This window comes from Elephas maximus, chromosome 11 (assembly GCF_024166365.1).
Source record: "Elephas maximus indicus isolate mEleMax1 chromosome 11, mEleMax1 primary haplotype, whole genome shotgun sequence".
Classification (NCBI taxonomy): domain Eukaryota; kingdom Metazoa; phylum Chordata; class Mammalia; order Proboscidea; family Elephantidae; genus Elephas; species Elephas maximus.
In genome coordinates this window covers 93706352-93724867 of record NC_064829.1, presented here as the reverse complement: position 1 = coordinate 93724867, position 18516 = coordinate 93706352, and the positions used below count along the sequence as shown (strand labels likewise).

The 18516-nt window shown below is 43.3% G+C and overlaps 1 protein-coding gene across 1 annotated transcript in view; it reads right to left on the bottom strand.

The window, feature by feature from the left end:
- LOC126085834 (zinc finger protein 677-like) overlaps window positions 1-17969 on the bottom strand; it is a 30802-nt gene extending 12833 nt beyond the window's left edge. The window contains exons 1-3 of the mRNA XM_049901567.1: window positions 17914-17969; window positions 14963-15048; window positions 11806-11932 (exon numbers count right to left, since the gene is read on the bottom strand). Coding sequence (XP_049757524.1) covers window positions 11806-11932; window positions 14963-15016 — 181 coding nt within the window. The 5' untranslated portion in view covers window positions 15017-15048; window positions 17914-17969. The remainder of the gene's footprint in view (window positions 1-11805; window positions 11933-14962; window positions 15049-17913) is intronic.
- Window positions 17970-18516: the final 547 nt, after the last annotated feature.

Genomic DNA, 18516 nt, shown 5'->3' with positions numbered 1-18516 from the left:
TGCAGGAACTGGTCAATATACTATGCAAATGAAGTATCTGAAGCCTACCGAGAGGGGATTGGTCAGTTTGCAGCCCTGGCCAGAGGGCCACGCCTTGAAATTGACACAGAGTTTGTGTATATATGCAGCCAATCCCACAAAGGTTTTTCAGACAGCAAGAAGCAGAAGGAAGAGTGAAGCAGATTGAGAGAGAGAGGCAGCAAGGAACCTCCTAAAAGAGCTGTAACGCAGGTCAAGGGCTGTAACACTGAAGGCAGCAACAGGCCTAGAAGGTGCCCAGTGGCAGAGCCAGCAGTGGCAGAAACAGAAGAGGCCCTGTGGCAGAATCATGATGACAGAGAGCAGTGCCAAGAGGAGCCTGTCCTCCATAAAAGTAGAAATGAATAACAGAAAAAGCAGGGTAAAGAAATCAAATACTTGGAAAATGAACAATACCCTGCTCAAAAAAACTGGGTTATAGAAGACATTAAGGATGGAATAAAGAAATTCAGAGAATCCAATGAGAATGAAAACCCTTATCAGAACTTTTGGGACACAGCGAAAACAGGGCTCAGAGGACAATTTATATCAATAAATGTACACATCCAAAAAGAAGGGCCAAAATCAAAGAATTATCCCTACAACTTGAACAAATAGAAAGAGAGCAACAAAACAAACCCACAGGCACCAGAAGAAAACAAATAATAAAAATTAGAGCAGAACTAAATGAAATAGAAAACAGAAAAACAATTGAATTAACAAGACCGAAAGCTGGTTCGTGAAAAAATTAACAAACTTGATAAACCACTGACCAAACTGACAAAAGAAAAACAGGAGAGGAAGCAAATAACCCAAATAAGAAATGAGATGGACGATATTACAACAGACCCAACTGAAATTAGAAGAATCATAACAGATTACCACTGAAAACTGTACTCTAACAAATTTGAAAACCTAAAAAAAAATGGATTTCTAGAAACACACTACCTACCTAAACTAACACAAACAGAGGTACAACAAATAAACAGACCCATAACAAAAAACAAGATTGAAAAGGTAAGCAATAAACCCCCAACAAAAAAAAAAAATCCTGGCCAGGATGGCTTCACTGCAGAGTACAACCAAACTTTCAGAAGAGTTAACACCACTACTACTAAAGGTATTTCAGAGCATAGAAAAGGATGGAATACTCCCAAACTCATTCTATAAAGCCACCATTTCCCTGATACCAAAACCAGGTAAAAAAAAAAAAAAAAATTACAAACCTATATCCCTCATGAAAAATCCTCAAAATTCTAGCCAATAGAGTTCAACAACATATCAAAAAAATAATTCACCATGACAAAGTGGGATTCATACCAGGTATTCAGGGATGGTTCAACTTTAGAAAAACAATTAATGTAATCCATCATATAAATTAAAACAAGACAACAATCACATGATTTTATCAATTGATGCAGAAAAGGCATCTGACAAAGTTCAACACTCATTCATGATAAAAACTCTCAGCAAAATAGGAATAGAAGAATAATTCCTCGACATAATAAAGGGCATTTATACAAAGCCAACAGCCAACATCATCCTAAATGGAGAGAGCCTGAAAGCATTCCCCTTGAAATCGGGAACCAGACAAGGGTGCCCTTTATCACCACTCTTATTCAACATTGTCCTAGAAGTCCTAGCCAGAGCAATTAGTCTAGATAAAGAAATAAAGGGCATCCAGATTGGTAAGGAAGAAGTAAAAGTATCTCTGTTTGCAGATGACATGATCTTATACACAGAAAATCCCAAGGAATCCTCAAGAAAACTACTGGAACTAACAGAAGAGTTCAGCAGAGTCTCAGGATACAAGATAAACATACAAATATCAGTTGGATTCTTCCACACCAACAAAAAGAACATCGAAGAGGAAATCACCAAATCAATACCATTTACAATAGCCCCCAAGAAAAGAAAATATGTAGGACTAAATTTTTCCAGAGATGTAAAAGACATATACAAAGAAAACTACAAAATACTTCTGCAAGACACCAGAAGAGACCTATATAAGTGGAAAAACATACCTTGCTCATGGATAGGAAGATTTAACATTGTAAAAATGCTTATTCTACCAAAAGCAATCTATAGATTTAATGCAATTCCAATCCAGATTCCAACAACATTTTTTAATGAGATGGAGAAACAAATGATCAACTTCATATGGAAGGGAAAGAGGCCCCGGATAAGTAAAGCATTACCGAAAAAGAACAACAAAGTGAAAGGCCTCACTCTACCTGATTTTAGAACCTACTATACCACCACAGTAGTCAAAACAGCCTGTTACTGGTACAACAACAGATACACAGACGAATGGAACAGAATTGAGAATCCAGACATAAATCCATCCACAAATTAGCAGTTGATATTTGACAAAGGCTCCAAATCAGTTAAATGGGGAAAAGACAGTCTTTTTAATGAATGGTGCTGGTATAACTGGATATCCATCTGCAAAAAATGAAACAAGACCCATACCTCACACCATGCACAAAAACGAACTCAAAATGGGTCAAAGACCTAAATATAAAATCTAAAACAATAAAAAATAGGGACAATGTTAGGAGCCCTAATACATGGCATAAACAGTAAACAAACATTATTAACAATGCAGAAGAGAAAGTAGATAACTGGGAGCTCCTAAAAATCAAACACCATCCAAAGACTTCACCAAAAGAGTAAAAAGATTAGCTACGGACTGGGAAAAAGTTTTTAGCCATGACATTTATGATCAGCGTCTGATCTCTCAAATCTACATGATACTGCAAAAACTCAACTACAAAAAGACAAATAACCCAATTAAAAAATGGGAAAAAGATATGAACAGGCACTTCACTAAAGAAGACATTCAGGTAGCTAATAGATACACGGGAAATGCTCATGATCGTTTGCCATTAGAGAAATGCAAATCAAAACTACAATGAGATTCCATCTCACTACAACAACAAAAAAAAAAGTCTGGCATTAATCCAAAAAAAAAAATAATAATAAATGTTGGAGAGGTTGTGGAGAGACTGGAACACTTTTACACTGCTGGTGGGAATGTAAAATGGTATAACCACTTTGGAAATCGACTTGGCGCATCCTTAAAAAGCTAGAAATACAACTACCATACGATCCAGCAATCCCACTCCTTGGAATATATCCTAGAAAAATAAGAGCCTTTACACCAAAAGATATATGTACAACCATGTTCATTGCAGTACTGTTTACAATAGCAAAAAGATGGAATCAACAAACGTGCCCATCAAAGGATGAATGAATGGATAAATTATGGTATATTCACACAATGGAATACTATGCATCGATAAAGAACAATGATGAATCTGTGAAACATTTCATAACATGGAGCAATCTGGAAGGCATTATGCTGAGTGAAATCAGTCAGCTGCAAAAGGACAAATATTGTGTAAGACCACTATTATAAGAACTCAAGAAATAGTTGAAACAGAGAAGAAAATATTCTTTGATGGTTAGGAGATGGGGGAGGGAGAGACGGAGGGAGGGAGATGGGTATTCACTAATTGGACAGTAGATAAGAACTACTTTAGGTGAAGGGAAAGACAACACACAATACAGGAGAGGTCAGCACAACTGAACTAAACCAAAAGCAAAGAAGTTTCCTGGATAAACTGAATGCTTCGAAGGCCAGTGTAGCAGGGACAGGGGTTTGGGGACTATGGTTTCAGGGGACTTCTAAGTCAATTGGCATAATAAAATCTATTTAAAAAAAAGCATTCTGCATCCCACTTTGGAGAGTGGCTTCTGGGGTCTTAAATGCTAGCAAGCGGCCATCTAAGACGCATCAATTGGTCTCAACCCACCTGGACCAAAGGAGAATGAAGAATACCAAGGACATAAGGTAATTAGCAGCCCAAGAGACAGAAAGGGCCACATAAACCAGAGACTACATCAGCCTGACACCAGAAGATCTAGATGGTGCCTGGCTACAACCAATGACTTCCCTGACAGGGAACACAACAGAGAACCCCTGAGGGAGCAGGAGAGCAGTGGGATGAAGACCCCAAATTCTCACAAAAGACCAGACTTAATGGTCTGACTGAGACTAGAAGGACCCCAGTGGTCATGGCCCCCAGACCTTCTGTTAGCCCTGGACAGGAACCATTCCCAAAGCCAACTCTTCAGACAGGGATTGGACTGGACAATTGAATAGAAAAAGATGCTGGTGAAGAATGAGCTTCTTGGATCAAGTAGACACTTGAAACTATGTTGGCATCTCCTATCTGGAGGGGAGATGAGAGCACAGAGGGGACTGGAAGCTGGCAGAATGGACATGAAAAGAGAGAGTGGAGGGAAGGAGTGGGCTGTGCCATTAGGGGGAGGGCAATTAGGAGTACATAGCAAGGTGTGTATGAATTTTTGTATGAAGGGCTGACTTGATTTGTAAACTCACTTAAAGCACAATAAAAATTAGAAAAAAAAAAAAGAGGAGCCTGTCCTGAAGGGGCCAAGAGGAGGCCTCTCCTCTGGGGGCTGAAAGGAATCTACATGGCCAAGAGGAGCGGAGAGAGCTGTCCTGCACTGAAGAAGGGACGCTTTACCTACGTACTTTCTGATCTGGATCCCAAGTTGTACCGTTATGTCCTTAATAAACCATTTAACCGAAACCATGGTCTGTGAGTTGTGTGTGGCCATTGCAACAAATTAGCAAACCCAGAAGAGAAGCAGAGAGTGTTGTGGGAGGGACGACTGGTATCAGAATTGGTAACAAAGGTTGGTCAGATATGCCTCCACCTCATGGGAAATAGCTTTTGTGCTAATGGTAATTCTCATCAATCCCCCTTGTGAATTTAGAGAGGTTCTGGTGCTACTACCAATACCACCTTATGGTAGTCTGAAAGCTCCGTTAAACCTGCTCAGCATCACAGCAACACACAAGCCTCGGCTGGCATACCAGTGATGGCTGTGCATGAGGTACAGCAGCCAGGAATCTAACCCCAGGTCTCCTGCATGAAAGGCAAGAACCCTCCCACTGAACCACTGATGCCCTCTAGCAAGTGGCATAATACTGACGCATTCTGCGGGAACAATATTATGGGTAAAAATGGAAGAGATTAAATAGGGAGGGAGTGTGATGTAATGGGAAGAAAGCAGACTCATGTCTAAGCCAGTATCAGCTCTGAAATACTTCAAATTGCATATCCCACTGGTTCCACTTATAGACAGATACTGGAGGGAGTCCTACATACATATTCCTGGAGACAAATACAACAATGTTATTTGTGGGACCCGAAAGCAAAACTCTGGATATGGCCATCAGGAAGAAGATGGATGAATTCATTCTGTATACCCACATGCACATGTAACGAAACTCACCAACAGTGTAACAACGGAGGGTGACCACGGGTGGAGAATGAAGACCCGTGGGTGGGGGGAAAAGAGTTTATATAGAAATAAAAAGTTAAGAGGGGGTTTTTGCCTAGGTCTAAGCTTCTCGGGATTGGGATTACATTAGTTTAAGAAAAATTACATATGAACTAAATGATTACATCATTTTTTCAAGTAGAAATTTACCAGTTTTGGCATGTTAAACTTTTTGAGGTCTTCTTGTTTTTTGTTATTGCTGTTACCTGTTTTATTTTTATAAAAATAATAGTTCCTTTTGTTGACTCCTCTGTTTGCAATCATATTTGAATTTCTTAACACAATCTTTGGGAGAGGAGAAACAAGGGGTACTATGGATTGAATTGAATACCCCGAAGGTATGTGCTGTAAATCTTAACCGCCATACCTGTGCTTATAACCCCATTTGGGATGGATTTTCTTTATGTTAATCAGACAGTGTACGGTGTGTCTTGAGTCAATCTCTTTTGAGGTATAAAAGGAGCAAATTAAGCAAGGAAGCAGGGAGCAGAGATGGGGAAAAGAGATGCCAAACCACATGGTCACCCAGGAACAAAAGCTGAAAAGAGGCAAGGACCTTCCCCCAGAGCCAACAAAGACAGAAAGCCATTCCCTAGAGCCAGCACCCTGATTTTGGACCTCTAGCCTCCTAAACAAGGAGCCCTTGTGGCGCAGTGGTTAAGGTGCTTGGCTGCTAACTGAAAGGTTGACAGTTCAAACCTACCTGCTGCCCTGTGGGAAAAATATGTGGCAGTCTGTTCTATAAAGATTACAGCCTTGGAGACCCTATGGGACAGTTCTAAGTTCTACTCTGTCCTATAGGGTCATTACGAGTCAGAATCAACTCAGCAGCAGTGGGTTTTTGTTGTTGCTGTTGTTGCTTAGCCTCCTAAACTGTGAGAAAGAAAATTTCTGTTGTTAAAGCCATCTACTTCTGGTATTTCTGTTATACCAGCACTAGATAACTAAGAGAAGAAGTAAGGGTACTCTTACTATATGTATTAGTAGATGTATAGGTATCATTATGAAGCAATGTAAATTAACATGCACTTGTCCAAAATCCATGCATTTGACTTCACAAAGATCATCAGATTATAAGGAATCTTCAGGGCCAAATAACTAAATGACCCAGAACTCAGAAAGCCTTGTACAGAAGGGTGGCCTTAAGAGCAGCAGTTAAGTATTGGAGCAATTTCTTGTAGTTCCACAGAGACCTGCGGAGGAGGCCATTGTACAGGCCGCTGATCAGCAACACAAGCAGCGAATAACGGCCCCAGAGCAACAGGAACAGGCTGGCACTGGGATCTGAATCAACAAGGAAGCGGTGAATGTTACACAAAGTCAGTTTAAAAGGAAGATAGGAACATCAACAAGGAAGCGGTGAGTGTTACACAAAGTCCGTTTAAAAGGAAGATAGGAACGTACATTAGTTAAAGAACGTCATTTCCAGGACTTTAGAAAGTTTCTGTAAAATATAGGTTTTATAAGCAACAGTGCTGAAGAGGTACATGAACAGCGAAACCTTAGCTATGTTCTCTATTAAATACAATGAGATATTGAAATGTCAGTTTAATATATGTTATGGGTTGAATGCTGTTCCCCAAAAACACGTGTCATAAATCCTAACCTCTATGCCTGTGGTTATAATCCCATTTGGGAACAGATTCTTTGTTATGCTAATAAGACAGTATTAGTATAGGGTGTATCTTGGGTCAATTTCTTTTGAGACATAAAAGGGCAGATTAAGCAAGGGAGCAGAGAGAGGGGAAGAGAGATGCCATTCACATGAAGATCGCCCAGGAGCAGACGCTCAAAAGAGACAAGGACCTTCCTCCTGAGCCTACAGAGAGAGAAGGCCATTCCCTAGAGCCAGCACCCTGATTTCAGACTTCTAGCCTCCTAAACAAGGAGCCCCAGCGGCACAGTGGTTAAGGTGCTCGGTTGCCAACTGAAAGGTTGGCAGTTCAAATCCATCAGCTATTCCACAAGAAAACTATGTGGCAGTCTGTTTCCATAAAGATTACAGCCTTGGAAACCCTATAGGGCAGATCTACTCTGTCCTATAGGGTCACTAAGAGTTGGAAGCAACTCGACGATAGTGCTTTTTTTTGTTGTGGCAATTGTTTAGCCTCCTAAACTGTGAGAAAATAAATTTCTTTTTGTTAAAGACATCCACTCATGGTATTCCTGTTCTAGCAGCACTAGATAACTAAGACAGTATACCAGGATGTGCGTGATGAATCTAGATATGGAGTACAGTCATTATCACACACAGTCCCCCCCCCCACACACATTCCGATTACAACAAAGCGCACTTACAACCATTTGGTCAATTTATTTACTCACTTATTTTTACATCTTCTCATTAGTAATATGTACCATATACAATGTTGTAGTGCATAATTTGCTGATGTTATTCTCAGATGTTCACCCACAAACGTTCGAAAATCAGATCTACTAAGATACTGATAATAAAAGGCAATAATAATAAAAACTAAAAAAAAGATATATTCGACTTATGTCAGAACAAATTTACAACAGAGTAGTAAGAACAGAACCCCAACGTAAGCCAGGGACTACCTGTAAAGCATTTGTTCTGAAAAATAAAAATTCAGTGAAATTCAAATAAAACCCAACAAGTTATTTTTAGAAAATTTATACTATAGAAAAAGCCATGCATCTCAGATGACAAATTATGGTAAATCAATGTAATGGTATTTCTCTGACTCAGACAGTTAACTGAATACAGTGTGTTTCAGGATATCAAAAACTACCAATGTAAAAAAATACAATATATTTAACTGAGAAAACTATGTTTTAATAATAGGTACTAGATCCTGTGAAACAAAAGTAGAAGGAATAATGATGACTTTCTTTTCACAAACTTCTGGAAGTTGTATAGGCTTTAGGGAAACTGCTGCTGAGTCATAACCCTCATCACTTAAGAAAGAAATCCTTTTGTAAAATATGTAAAGCGATATTAATTCCTCAATACCACAGCCCAATTGGAAATTTAAAACAAAGGCTACTATGACTATTACCAAAAATATGTAACTAGCTACAATAGATAGATCTTGACAGGAGAGGAAAATGTGACAAAGAACTCAAATTCTTAAAAAATCCAGACTTACTAAATCAGTTGAAATTAAAGGACTCCGCAAGACTACTGCCCTGAGATACTCTTTAAACCTTGAACCGAACCTAGCCCCGTGAGGTTACCTTTTAGTTAAATAACAGAATGGCTCATAAAATATATCACCAGTGAGTACTATGCACCTTTAAGAAATCATCTATAGGAGACCAAATGGTCAACAGTTACTCTAAAGCAAAGATGAAAGGGTAAGGGGACAGGGAAACCAGATTACTCGAGGAAAAACATCCAGAAGGAAATTAATGAGAATGTTAAAACATTGTGAAAAACATAACCAATGTCTCTGAAGCATATGTGTGTAGTGATTGTTAAATGGGAACCTAACTTGCTATATAAGCTTTCACCTAAAACACAACAAAACATTATTTAAAAAACAAAGATGTGTGTGTGTGTGTGTGTAACGATTAAATACGTAAAAAGCAATTTATAATATAAGGAAATGTACAAGACAAAAGTAACAGTGAACTAAGCAAAGCAAATGAGGGTACAGTTAAAATGTGGGCATCTTTCAACGTCACAAGCTCTTTCACTATGAAGCCTTAAAATTGCATTTGTTGAAAAATGAACAATGGCACACACATGGGTTGAACAATGTGACATGGACAAAAGTTTGGTTAAAAGCCTTAGACATGTAGTTGTGAACTTGGACAACATTCCCCCTAAGACAAATGCCTACACTGGTGATGGCCACCTAAAAGGAATAACGATTAGTATATCTCATCAATGCTGCCACACGGCCCTTGAGAGACACAGGGATACTCCACAAATACCAGAGACACCTGGAACCACTTATCCATCAGGCTGTCCTGATACTTTCTGTGTCCATGCTAGGACATGCTGACTACTCACTCTCCTCAGTGGCTTAAGGGACATGTCTGTAAGTTTCTGTTGTTGTCAGTTGTCAAGACATGCTACAAGACAGAAATGCTCCATAGGGTGTTCTTGGTTCTAATCTTAATGGAAGCAGTCTGCCAGTCCTTTCTCCAGAGGAGCTGCTGGGTGGATTCAAACTGCCAACCTTTAGGTTAACAACCAATCACAAACAGCAGGAAAAAATATAATATACCGAAGTATTCTCCTTCAAGAATTTTCTGTTACCCAGTAAATTCTATACACAGAAGAATCCATCAGAAGTTGTCCATCACTTAATGGGTGGACCACAACAGAAAGGATGAAATTTCAGACTCTAAGAATATATATTTCAAAACCAAGTTTCTAAGTCAAAAATACGCACACTTGAGAGAATACGAAATCTGAGAGACCAAGGTTTTTCTCCGTTCCCAGAGTAGATACAGGGTCTGGAAGACTGAGAAAAATAACAGATATGAGAGTAAAGTAAATGATAAAAACCAAACCTGTTGCCATTGATTCCAACTCATGGCAACCGCACATGCTTGAGAGTAGAACTGCACCATAGGGTTTTCTTGGCTACAATCTTAGGGAAGCAGATCACCAAGCCTTTCTTCCATGGCACCACTGGGTGGATTTGAACTGCCACCCCTCGGGTAGCAGCCAAGAGCAAAATGTGCTAACCAGAAAGTAACATAAGGGGGTCGGATTTTGAGGGATCTTGTAAAGACACCATTTGCTCTGTCCACAGGCTCCAGGTTAAACGCCTAAAAGACTGACACATACTCTCCCATTGTAGCAAAGGGGATCAAACAGAGGATTTCCAAAGATCTACCTCATACCCCTTTTACAAACATGTGGCAAAAGCAGAACGGCAGAAATCGGTGAGAGGCCTGTGCTTGAGACACCCCATGTAGTTTCCTGGGACCCCAGATGCAATGGAAGAGCAGCCAATGTTTTCCCATCTCTAGAGACATTCTCTCAAGGATGAAAAATGTGAACTGAAACTGGATAGGTCCTGGGGTCTGGACTACAGAGGCCTCTGGTCTGACCTCTAGGAACTGAGAACTGAGCATCAGAAGGAAGAAAGTACAGAGGAAGAAACCAAGGGGAGAAACAGGACTTTTTACAAAGAGCTCTCCTGGTCCCTCTCAAAGCCAATGGACCAAAGAGGCCATAAAACTAGTTGCCATCAAGTCAATTCTGACTCATGGCGACCCCATGTGGATCACAGTAGAACTGTGGTCCACAGAATTTTCAATGGCTGATTTTTCGGAAGTAGATCGCCAGACCCTTCTTCCAAGGTGATTAAAGCATTCAACTGCTAACCAAAAGGTCAGCGGTTCAATTCATGGGAGAAAGCTGCAGCAGTCTGCTTCCGTAAAGATTTAGAATCTTGGAAACCCCACAAGGGAGTTCTACTGTGTCGCATATGGTCATTAAGAGCCAGAATTGACTTGACAGCAGTGGGTTTGGTTTCGGGAATTTGAATTACAGAAGAGGTCCCCGGGTGGTGTAAACAATTTGCAATCAACTACTAACCTAAAGGTTGGTGGTCTGAACCCACCCAGCAGCACCAAGGAAGAAAGGCTTGGCAATTTGCTTCCATAAAAATTATGAACAAGAATATCTTATGGAAAACCCCACAGTTCTACTATGGTCTCTCTTCCTTGCTCCAAAACAGAGATAATATTCAGATCAGAGAGAGAAATTTCTACCAATAAGAAATAAAGGACTATGATATGCCATACCTTTTCCAGAATACAATTCCAGCCGTTTATTCAGCTAAGAAGTAGCCCTGGGGGCGTAGTGGTTAAGCACTCAGCTGCTAACTGAAAGGCTGGCAGTTTGATTCCACCAGCTGCTCCACAGGAGAAAGATATGGCAGTCTGCTCCCATGAAGATTACCGCCTTGGAAACCACATGGGGGCAGTTCTACTCTGTCCTATAGGGCCACTATAAGTCGGAATCAACTCAACAGCAATAGACAAGGTTTTTATTCAGCTAAGAAAAGAGAACATTATAGATGGGCCTAGAAAATTATTTCACAAATCCATCTACTGACGGTCTCCTTCCAAATGCTTAGGGAATATTTTACATACACAGATTATCTAGTTCTCTTCCAAAACCAACTGAATCAGAAGCATGGGGGGAACACCAGGCAATTGGATATTTAGAAGTTTCTCATGAGGTTTTTTGTGCATTCACGTTCCAGAACCACCACTCATCTAGTACGTAACATAGAGGACATCTGAAGAAATGGGGAGGTCAAAGTCCATGAGCCACATTATGAAACTGCACCTTTCTGAATCAACAGCTTCAATCACTGCCTTAAGAACAGGGATCGGAAACTCAGTTAAGCACAGCAGGGAATCCAAAGAGTCCATGCCAGGCAAACATAATAATTCACGGAGTGAAGTTGTGCTCACCCAGGAAGACCAGGTTCCTGTAGTTCTCCAACATCACATCTCTGTACAAGGTCCTCTGAGCTGGGTTCAGACATTCCCACTCCTCCTGAGAGAATTCTATGGCCACATCCCTGAACGTCAACAGTCCCTGCAATGACAAACACACTTTACCGAGGGGCAATGGGGAGTCCTTTCCACAAACAGTGAGAGGAGCGTCCGTCATTCTGAAGAGGAGCCCTCAGACATCTGCAGAGGGCGGTGTGTTCAGAAGCAGCCACTGCAACATTCTTTGTGACAGCAAAAAACTGTAAAAGCCCCGTGTGCCTTCACTGTGCGAATGCTCTAATGAGGATCTCAAAGAGCAAGCCAGCTCTACGTGTGTTGTATGCCATCACGTCAAGTCGATCCCGTCTCATAGTGACCCCATGTGATGGACTAGAACTGCACCATAGGGTTTTCTATGCTGCGATCTTCATGGGAAAAGAAGCCCCGGCGGCTCAAGTGGTAAAGCGCTCAGCTGCTAACTCAAAAGTTTGGTGGTTCGAACGCACCAGCTACTCTGCAGAAGAACGATGTGAGAGTCTGTTTCTGTAAAGATTTGTAGCCCTAGAAACCCAATGGGGCATTCTACTGAGTCCTATCAGATTGCTATCAGTCGGAATCCACTCGGCGATGGGTTCAGTGTTTTTGGTTTAATCTTTATGGGAGCAGATTGCCAGGTCTTTCTCCCTCGGGGCCACTGGGAGGGTTTGAACCATTAACCTTTTGGTTAGCAGCCAAGCACTTAAATGTTGCACCACCAGGGCTCCCTGTGTGAATATTACCACAATAAAAAAAGAGGATGGATTTAAGATTGCCATATCTAAACACTTTTCTATACACACGATTTCAATTAAACACCTGCCGAACTGCAGCAAACAATCCCTGTAGGAGAGATTGTTATTTTTGTTGTGTGTGTGCTGTCCAGTTGATTCCGATTCATAATGACCCTATAAGACAGAGTGGAACTGCCCCGTAAGGTTTCCTAGGCTGTAATCTTCACAGAATCAGACTGCCACATCTCTCATGGAGCAGCTGGTGGGTTCGAACCGCCGACCTTCTGATTGGCAGCTGAGCACTTTAACCACTGCACCACCAAGGCTCCTGCCCCATTTTACTAACATGAAAACAAATCCAAGACACATGGGATGTAAACCTTCAGAAAAGCTGAAGAATAAAACATCACAGGAAAATATTCATAGAATTTATTTTGTTAAACCATCAATGATGTATTTTAGCAAGACTTGCAGTAACTTTTGCCTCAGAACTGACCACAGTGGTTCTGCAGGGACACAGTGAGTGACAGTGGAGGATGTGACTGCCAAAAGGACATTTTATTTCTCAGTCTCTACAGCGCATCGTTTGGAGTTTTCCCACAAAACAAATACAGTGAAACCTGTGAGAACCAGAACTCGATGGGACTGCTTTGTGTTTCCAGGTCTCGAAAGTTTTCCACCTTTGACACGGTGCAGTCTTACCACTTTTCTATTGCTGTCTATTAGCAGAAAATATTTGAGTTTTCCTTCTCTAACAAGTTTGCCTTCCACAGGTTCTGGCTTTAGCAGGTTTTTACTGTACATCCACCATGTGATATTTAATTGGCTCCAGCCTCTCTGATGACGAGGAGAATTCTGCCCCTACATCTTGGCTGAATTACAACCATTTTTACCTAAAACACTTGCTGCAGGACAGTCCCCAAGTGAGCATCATGATCTCCGTGGCATGGACGTACTGTGAGGGATTTAGAGAGCCTCCTACTGTTAGACACAGGAGCCCTGGTGGCACAGTGGTTAAGGGCTCGACTGCTAACTAAAAGGTCGGCAGTTCGAACCCACCAGCTGCTCCGCAGAAGAAAGATGTGGCAGTCTGCTTCTGTAAAGATTTCAGCCTTGGAAACCCTATGGGGCAGTTTGACTCTATCCTACAGGGTCGCTATGAGTCAGAAACCAACTGGATGGCAATGGTGGGATTACATCAAGGGAGTTATACTGCACTGACTCAGCAGTCCCCCGATGTTGCAAATGGTCAAGTGCTGAACTACTAGCTGAAAGGCTGGTGGTTCAAACCCACCCAGAGGGGCCTCAGAGACAGGCCAGACAATCTCCTTCTGACTACCAAGATTGACTCTTTTTCTATTTGGATTATTTCATTCTATATTTTGTCGACTTATCTGTATCTGCATATTCTTGTAGATCATATATTACCATCGCTATATAGGATTCCACTGTGTGAATAACAAAAAATTTCATCATTTCACTCAATAGGCATAACCTAAAAAAAAAAAAAGCACTTAACCACTACGCCACCAGGGTTTCCTCAATAGGCATATGGGTGGTTTTTAGTTTGGAACTATTATGAATGATACTCATAGGCACATTCTAGAAACTTGTGTTTTTGTAACACCTGTATGAATTTCTGTTACCTATGTATGCATGCATGTATGGTGGAAGGAAGATGTGATAGTCCGCTTCTGTAAAAATTACAGCCTTGGAAATCCTACAGGGCAGTTCAACTCTGTCCGACAGGGTCCCAATGAGTCGGAATTGACTCGACAGCAACAGCTTTGGTTTGGGTTGCTTTTACTGTTACACAATTAGGTGGGCTCCATATTTTAAAACCAATAAATCCCAAATGTCTCTTTCTAAACTATTTCACTTCAAGCCATTAATACTGTGGAGCTAGAAAAACAACAATTCCCTTACTTAGTTTCAAACGTTTAATAAAATCAGGCAGATCGGTCTCCTTTCTAGAATAATCAGCGGTTCCACACATTCATATGGCACAGAAGTGTGCAGCTGCTTTAATATTGTCCTACATCGAGCTGACAGGGCATCCAGATGCGGCCCCAAACCCTCCCTACTGCCCACCCTCAACTGCCCCTATGGGGCCCACTTCCTGTCTCCCACCCAGGCCTGATGTGAAGCCCTTCCCACCACACTCCCCAAATGGGGTCTCTTCACAAGTCCTACGTCACTAGGTCACCATGAGGTGGAATCTGTGTGGAGGTGAGAGGGGACTGGGCGAGGGCGAGAGAATGTGTCAGGGAGGACACATAAGGGTCAGATGAGATGAGCAAATTGTCACGACAGCATTTCAGGAAGGAGAGGACAGAGCCACCAACTGGGAATATGACTGTTACCCGGGAAAGAGCCATTCTGGACGCCTCTTTTTTTCTTCTTCCTCTCGGCTTCATTCTTAGGCAAGATCACTCTTAAGAAGTCAATCCTGAGTGTGGAAAATATGCTGGTAAATGCTTAGAATGAACACAGCCCCTTCCTGTACCACAACCACACACACAGGGAGGACCTCACTTGGGGAATGACACGCCCTGCTGCCCACTGTACCAGGAGGGACTCAGGGACAATAATCTCCTACACAGAGACCAACAGATAAGTTTACTGCCCACCACTCCTGGTGAAGTCCACACTCCACTGCAGCAGGGGGATCTGGGATGCAGATGCTCCCCTTCAGGTCACAGACCAGCCCTGACACCACACCTCATACAGAGCAGAGCTCCCTCAGCTCTCCCTGGAAGTGAGTCAGGTCTCACCCTCAGAAATGGATGACCCAGAGTCTTGGTGCTAGATGCTGGTTGCGGATTAGAATTACCTGAGGTATTTTAACCACTCTGGAAGCTGGGCCCCACCGTCACTATTTCAGAGGAACCTCTTGGGAAAACCAAAAGAAAAAAAAAACTAGTTGCCATTAAGTTGATTCAGACTCATCGAAACCCAATAGGACAGAGGAGAATTGTCCCATATGGTAACCTCTATGAAAGCAGACTGCCACATCTTTCTCCCTTGGAGATGCTGAGTGCCTAACCACTCCTTATCTCTTGGCGAGAGAGGGGGAATATGGACGCACTTATAAAATGCCTCAGCAAGCCAGTGTGCAGCCAGGCCTGAGGCTGCTCAGAGGAGCCAGGCCCAGCACACCTCCCACCTGTGACTCTGCTCTCCCCTGGGGCCATACTGTCACCTGGATCAGGACAGTCGAAGGGGCACAAGCAGAGAGAAACATGCAGAGCAGGAATAATGGGCCAGAGGTGGGGGTAATGTGTAGCTGGAATGTTAAATGGGGGTCAGAGAAGGCTCCACTGAGAAGGTGATATCAGAACAAAGATGGGAGGAAAGAAGGGTGTCTGCTGGATGTATCTGAGAGACCAGAGAGTTACTTCTCCCTTATGCTTCTTTTTTCCCTCAGTCTTTCTCCTCTTTCAGTGTTTCTGTCTCTGCCCCACATCCCTCCCAGCCCCCTCTGATCCAAGCTTGCTTGGCATGCCCCATATCATTACATTGGAATCCTGGTTCCTTTGCTTGACATACAGATGTCCTGTATACCAAATGAAGACGCCCTGGTGGTGCAATGGTTAACCACTCGGCTGCTAACAGAAATGTTGGCGTTTCAAACCCACTAGCCACTCTGCAGGAGGAAGATGTGACAATCTGCTTCTGTACAGGTTACAGCCTTGGAAACCCTATGAGGCAGTTCTACTCTGCCATATAGGATTGCTTTGAGTCAGAATAAACTGGATGGCAAGGGGTCTGGGTTTTTTTGTTTTGCATACCAAGGAAGAAGGCCTGGTGGTGCAGTAGTTAAGCACTAGGCTGCTAAGGGCATAAGGTCAGCAGTTCAAACACACCAGCAGCTCCACTTCCAGAAAGATTACAGCCTTGGCAACCCTATGGGGCAGTCCTACTCAGTCCTACAGGGTTGCTACGAGTCAGAATCGACTCAACGGTAACAGGTTTGGTTTTTGGTTTGGTATCCCAACAATCATGAAGATGCCACAAGACCTGGAAATGTTATTCTGTTGTTATACATAAGGTCACCAGAGTCCGGAGCTGACCCCAAGGCAACAACTGTCCAGAAAGAACACTGTCCAGCAGGGCATTAGCAATGTAAACACACCAGGAGAAGCACAACGAGTGAGACAAAATTTATGCAGAAGAAACAGGGAGTATCTATGAATATGTGGAAGTCACCTTTCCCAGCCCGGGATGGGGTGGGGGTGAAGGGTTTTACCACCTTCCCCAAGGTGGTCACCCTAAAGGGGAGGATTGTGGGAGAGTGAGGAGGGGAAGAGCAGGCCAACTTCACAGGACCTGTTGATGAGGGTGGGGGGCTGGAGAGTCCCAGGGCTAGAGAGTGGCCAATGGGGCTAAGACAGAAGTCCCCAGGATGCGGAAAATTCCACTGCCTCAAGCAATTTTTCTTGGCACACCCAGTAGCTTTAGTTTAGAATTCTGGTTCCTTTGCTTCGCATTCCCTGTAACTTTACTTTAAAATCCCAGTTCCCCTCTCCTTAACTGTTGCCCTAAAACTAGACGAAACTGGCGGAATGTTTAGGCCCCATGTTGACATTGGGATAACCTTTTAGCTCATTTAATACCTCATGAATGGTTACCTCCCCCGCCTCTGGGTGAAGTTTAACCGCCATTTACTGAACATGAGACCCCGGAAGTTACAGGTAAAGCCCATTGCGCTTGCATAGTATGATTAAGAAAGTCGCTGATGTAACTCTTATGAACTTCCAACTTGTAAATGCCTTAAAAGTAACCTTCCCCACAGACTTAGCTGAACAGCCTTGGCGGCGGCAGCCCCAACTACTCCTTTCCTTTCCAAATGCAGTGAAGGCGCCTTTCTACGCTCCCACCTAGGTTTCTCGCTTACTGGCTGGAACGAGTTGTGCCAAGCAGAACCTGGAGTCTCCACCCGGCAACAGAGCGAAGCTGCGGCGGGGGTGCAAAGGAGTTGGACCCGTCTCCTGGCGGGGTTGGGAGGGATGCGGAGATCAGTGAAGGGTTTTAAGCAGGAAAACGACCCAGCAGGCCGTGCCTACAAGGCCCGAAAGCAGAAAGGCCAAGGACCGGCCTCAGGGCGATTTTTGACCAGGATCAGACCCAGGGACCCGCCTGCTGAGCGACCGGGCTTCCGAACGTCTCCGGATCATACCGAGACTCACAGCGAGACGCGCGAATATGGGAGCTTTAACGACCGGAGCGGCCAAGAGACCCCCAGTATACAGGACCAGAGCCTGGGAGAACGCGAGGCTCAGGTCTGAGTCAAAAACAACGGAAAGTCACTCACCGAGTACGCCCCTCACTTCCCTAGATTCACTTCCGGGTGTGCGCGGAGGGCCTGGGGGGCTAGGGGTGGGGCCTGGGAGGGCGAGGGGCGGAGCCTGGGGGCGAGGGGCGGGCATGGGGCCGTGACCAGAACCGCGTTTCCATATCCTACGCAGAAAACCCCACTCTCGCTTTATTAAATAAGTTCTAACTCCTCTAGCTCAGACGTCCCCTGGTTCCACCCCCGCCTCACACCGACACCCCTCACCGAAGTTCAGCCCCCGATTTGTCGAGCCCCCTCACTCGCTAGACCGACGTCTCCACCCGCTCGAAGAACAGACATTGACTTGAACGGTTTCATTTTAAGAGGAAAACATCTCAACTTTCCACATGTGACCTGCACTACTCTTTCACCTTAAATTGTTTGAAATATTAACTTAAAATAGGGAGGAGGAAGCCGAGCTGCACAGGACACCGCAGAGATTCAAATGAATGCAAAGCAGAGAATCGCGGACTGTCAAGACTGACAGACTAGGAAACGCCCAGGGGCGGGGCGTAGGAAATTCGGTCCCGCCCAAGGCCCGCCCCCTCGCCAGCCCCGCCCCACCTCCTGACGTTCCCTGGC